At 53.0% G+C, this 6000-nt stretch overlaps 1 protein-coding gene across 1 annotated transcript in view; it reads left to right on the top strand.

Moving 5' to 3' along the window:
* Positions 1-242: 242 nt before the first annotated feature.
* Positions 243-6000, top strand: part of LOC144487238 (protein cornichon homolog 2) — a 214379-nt gene continuing 208621 nt past the window's right edge. The window contains exon 1 of the mRNA XM_078205314.1: positions 243-637. Within this exon, the coding sequence (XP_078061440.1) occupies positions 557-637 (81 nt within the window). The 5' untranslated portion in view covers positions 243-556. The remainder of the gene's footprint in view (positions 638-6000) is intronic.

Below are 6000 nucleotides of genomic sequence, written 5' to 3'. Positions count from 1 at the left end.
CATCCCTCCCCCCCCCCATCCCCATCCCTCCCCCCCCCCATCCCCATCCCTCCCCCTCCCCCTCCCCCCCCCATCCCCATCCCTCCCCCTCCCTCCCTCCCTCTCCCCTGTTAAAGATGCCTGGCATTCCCCCCCCTTCCGCTACCCAGTCTCTGCCTGTCACTTAAAAGGCAACAGGAATTGCTAGTGCGTCAGTATTCGGGAGCAGAAAGACAGCTGGAGAATTGGCATAGTTACAGAGAGAGGGAGAGGCATTATAATACCGAGAGAGAGAGAGAGACAACACACACAACACAGAAAAATCCAACCCCTGGCCAAGACAAAAGTTCTCAGATGTTGAACGATGCTCCTGCTCTGTCCCTGAGACGCCGGGCAGACAGGGAGACTGACTGGTGTTAACTGCAGGACAGTTTGCTCTCCTGGTTCTCTGGCAAGAAGGGAGAGGGAGAGAGAGAGAGAAGAGGGATCGCCGGCCAGAGAGGAGGAACAGGTTGTGTGTGTGTGAGAGAGAGAGGGAGAAAAGGAGGTGAAGGTGGAGGTGGAGGAGGAAGAGGAGATGGCTTTCACGTTCGCAGCTTTCTGCTACATGCTGACTCTGGTGCTCTGCGCTTCCCTCATCTTCTTTGTGATCTGGCATGTGAGTTACAATTCCACCCCATTTCTCTCGGCAAAGCCGCTTCGGGTGTGTGGTTGCGAGGGGAGCTTGTGTTGGGTGTGCGGGTGTGGAAAAGGATTGAGGGACGAAAGAATATGGGTGTCATAAGACATACAAAGCACACACTGAGACATACACACACACACACTGACACACAGACAGGCACACACACAGTGACAGATGCACACACACTGACACACAGACACACACACACAGGTACACACACAGTGACAGACAGATACACACACACTGACAGGCAGGTACACACACATTGACACACAGACAGGCACACACAGTGTCAGACAGACACACACACACTGACAGATACAGACATACACACGCACACTGACATTGACAGGCAGGGACACACGCACTGACACTGACACACAGACATATGCACGCACACTGACAGATACAGACACACTGACGCTGACAGACAGGTACACACGCACTGACACTGACAGATACAGACACACTGACGTTGACAGACAGGTACACACGCACTGACAGTGACAGATACAGACACACTGACACTGACAGGCACACACACCGACACTGACAGATACAGACAGGTACACACACACTGACAGGCAGGCACACGCACATTGACACACACACACACACACAGCTACACTGACACTGACAGACAGGTACACACACTGACACTGACAGATACAGACAGGTACACACACAAACTGACAGGCAGGCACACACACATTGACACACACACACACACACAGCTACACTGACAGACAGATACATTTTTTATTTGATTTGATTTATGATTGTCACATGTATTGGGAGACAGTGAAAAGTGTTGTTTCTTGCGCGCTATACAGACAAAGCATACCGTTCATAGAGAAGGAAAGGAGAGGGTGCACTGACAGACAGACAGATACACACACATTTACATTGATAGACGGATAGACACACACACACACAGATACAGATACACCAACCAACAGACAGATACAGATACACACACTGACAGACAGACAGATCCCACACACACATTGACACTGACAGATCGACAGATACACTCACATTGACAGATACAGACAGATACACACAATGACACAGACAGATACGCACACACACTGACAGACAGACATATACACACACATTGACAGATACAGACAGATACACACACACTGACAGACAGACAGATACACACACATTTACAGTGACTGACAGATAGACACACACTGACAGATACAGACACACCAACGGATGGACAGATACAGACACACACACTGACACTGACAGACAGATACAGACACCGTGACACAGACAGACAGATATAGACGCAGTGACATAGACAGATACACACACACACGCTGACACAGGCAGACAGATACAGACACACAGACAGATGGATACGCACACACACTGACAGACAGATACAGACACACACACAGACAGGTACACACAGGCGCAGATACGCACACACTGAGACACAGACAGATACACACACTGAGACACAGACACACATGCTGACACACTCCTGGGCAGACACGCTTGCACACGCTCACACACGCACACACCCACCCACACACAGACACACAGGTGTACACACACACACACACACACACACACATACATGGGCATGCATAGGAATGAGCTTCCTGTTGAGCGGTGACTGGAGAGAGTTGTTCACATTGGGTTTATTCCGAGCTCTATCTCCTCTGCACTATAAGTGGAGGTGAGCGCTGGTTGCCCTGGCAACGGCCTCTGTTTACAATGTGTATTGGTTGGAGCTGGTCTCTTGATAATGGAATTAACCCTCTCCCTGCCTCGCTCCTCCCTCGCTGCTGCAGCCCGGCAGGACTCGGAGCTGGGGAGCCTGGTGAATGTCTCCTCAGCTCCCAGGAAAGGGCCCAGTCTCTCTTCCTCACGCTGTCTCTGAGCTAGCCTGGAGCGGGGTGGTGAGGGGGGGGGGCGTTGGGTGGGCGGGTGGGGAGGAGGGGTGGGCGGGTGGGGAGGAGGGGTGGGCGGGTGGGGAGGAGGGATGGGTGGGTGGGTGGGGGGCTGGGGGTGGGGGGTTTGGTGTATGGAGCTCATCCTTGGCTCTCGGCGAGACATTGAGGTTCCTCCCTTCGGCACGGCCCCTCTGTGTGGGGGGGGGCGGGGAACCAACTGGGCTGTGAATAGTGGCAAGATATTCGGTCTGGGAGGCAGTATGTCACAGAGGAAAACCAGAACCACTCCCTTTAACACACACGCTCGCACATGACATGCACATAGGTGTGCACACACATGCACACACACACACACACACACACACACAGATGACACACACATGCACACACACACACGCATGCACACAGACACGCATGCACACAGACACAGGCACACACACACGCAGATGACACACGCATGCACACACACACACGCATGCACACAGATACACAGACACGCATGCACACAGACACAGGCACACACACACAGATGACACACGCATGCACACACACACACACATGCACACAGATACACACACATGCACACAGACACAGGCACACACACACACAGATGACACACACATGCACACACACACACGCATGCACACAGATACATGCACACACACACACACACACAGATGACACACATGCACACACACAAATCTGCACAAATGTGCACACTTGCTTTCATATGTGCACACACAAAGAATCATGGAATCATAGAATCCTACAATGCAGAGGGACGCCATTCGGCCCATCGAGCCTGCACTGACTCTGACAGAGTATCTTACCCAGGCTCTCTATCCCTGCCCCATCCCCTGTAACCCCATGTATTTACACACACGCACACACACGCACACTCTCACACACACTCACACACACTCTCACACACACACACTCTCACACACACTCACACACACTCTCACACACACTCACACACACTCTCACACACTCACTCACACACTCACTCACACACACACTCACACACACCCACACACTCACACACACACACACACCCACACTCACATACACACACACACACACACACACACACACACACACACACACACACACACCCACACTCACATACACACACACACTCACACACACTCACTCACACACACCCACACACACACACTCACACACACACACCCACACTCACACACACACACCCACACTCACACACACACTCACACACACACACCCACACTCACACTCACACACACACACCCACACTCACATACACACACACACACACACACATTCACACACACACACTCACACACGCACACCCACACTCACATACACACATGCACACACACATGCACACACACACTCACACACACCCACACACACACACTCACACACACACACTCACACACACACACCCACACTCACACACACACTCACACACACACACCCACACTCACACACACACACTCACACACACCCACACACACACACACACCCACACTCACATACACACACACACACTCACACACACATGCACACACACACACACACACACACACACACATTCACACACACACACTCACACCCACCCACACACACACACACACTCACACACACACACACACACCCACACTCACATACACACACACACTCACACACACACATGCACACACACATGCACACACACACGCAAACACACTCACACACACACACAGACACAGACACACGCACACTCACACACACACTCTCTCACAAATTCACACACGTACACACTCACACTCACACACACGCACACACACAGTCACACATTCTGTAATTAAGAGCCTTGAATTGGGATGATTTTGCGCCCCCCCTCCTTCCCTACACGTAAGCAAGGGCAATGTGACCCCCCCCCCCCCCCCCCGCCCCTGCCATCCAAATACTGCCCCTAGCTTGCAGCTAAGGAGGGGAGGGGTTACATGTGGGCCTCAGCCTTGCCATCAAGGTCAATATAGACCCCTGGAATCCGGGGGCAGTTTGATCCACCATAGAAAGAGGCAGCACGGTGGGACAGTGGTTAGCACTGCTGCCTCACAGCGCCAGGGACCCGGGTTCAATTCCTGGCCTCGGGTCACTGTCTGTGTGGAGTCTGCACGTTCTCCCCGTGTCTGCGTGGGTTTCCTCCGGGTGCTCCGGTTTCCTCCCACACTTCAAAGATGTGCGGGTTAGGTGGATTGGCCGTGCTAAATTATCCCTTAGTGTCCAAAGATGTGCTGGTTAGGGGGATTGGCCATGCTAAATTGTCCCTTAGTGTCAGGGGGATTAGCAGGGTAAATATGTGGGGTTACGGGGATAGGATCTGGGTGGGATTGTGGTGGGTGCAGGCTTGATGGGCCAAATGGCCTCCTTCTGCACTGCAGGGATTCCGTGAGAGAAAAAGAGCAAAAGTGTGGAGGGGAAGGTAACAATCCTGTGATGAGGGAGGGAGTGAGAAAGAGAAAGAGAAAGCAAGAGGAGAGGAGGGAGGAAGCGAGGAAGAGAGGGAGATAAAGGAAGGATCAGCCATGGAGAGAGTGAAGTGAGAGAAGGATGTGGGAAGATGGAGAGAAGCAGAGAGAGATCGAAATGAATGAGCGAGAGAGAGAGAGAGAATACGTATCAGGCAGCTGTGGTCCCCTCCCATTCCCTGTATTAGCAGCGTTGCCATGGCAGCCTTAAAAGGGCAATGTCGTCACATCAAAGGGTCGTCGCGAAGCCCTGGGAGAGACGTTGCCCCCAGACAAGGCAGAGTGTGGGCCAAGTGCCAGTGTTTATCCCTCCAAGCATTTTCATAGAATCATAGAATCCCCACAGCGCAGCAGGAAAAGCCATTCAGCCGTCGAGTCTGTACCGATAGCAATCCCACCCAGGTGCTGTCCCAGTAGCCTTCATGTTTACCCTGCTAATCGCCCTGACACCAAGGGGCAATTTAGCATGGCCAATCCCCCTAACCCGCACATCTTTCGACTGTGAGAGGAAACTGGAACACCGGAGGAAACCCACGCAGACACGGGGGCAGCACGGTGGCACAGTGGGTTAGCGCTGCTACCTCACAGCGCGAGGGACCCGGGTTCGATTCCCAGTTTGGGCCACTGTCTGCGAAGTCTGCCCGTTCTCCCCCCCCCGTGTCTGCGTGGGTTTCCTCCGGGTGCTCCGGTTTCCTCCCACACGCCAAAGATGTGTGGGTTTGGTTCATTGGGCATGCTGAATTGCCCCTTAGTGTCAGGGGCCATTAGCAGGGTAAATATGAGGGGTTAGGGGAAAAGGGTTTGGGTGGGATTGTGTGTTCGGGCAGACTTGACGGGCTGAATGGCCTTCTTCTGCACTGTGGGGATTCTATGATAACATGCAGACTCCGCACAGACAGTGACCCAAGCCGGGAATCGAACCTGGGTC

The sequence above is a fragment of the Mustelus asterias genome, unplaced genomic scaffold, assembly GCF_964213995.1.
Source record: "Mustelus asterias unplaced genomic scaffold, sMusAst1.hap1.1 HAP1_SCAFFOLD_659, whole genome shotgun sequence".
NCBI classification, from domain to species: domain Eukaryota; kingdom Metazoa; phylum Chordata; class Chondrichthyes; order Carcharhiniformes; family Triakidae; genus Mustelus; species Mustelus asterias.
The sequence above is the reverse complement of the archived record's forward strand: the minus strand, read 5'-3'. Positions and strand labels throughout refer to the sequence as shown.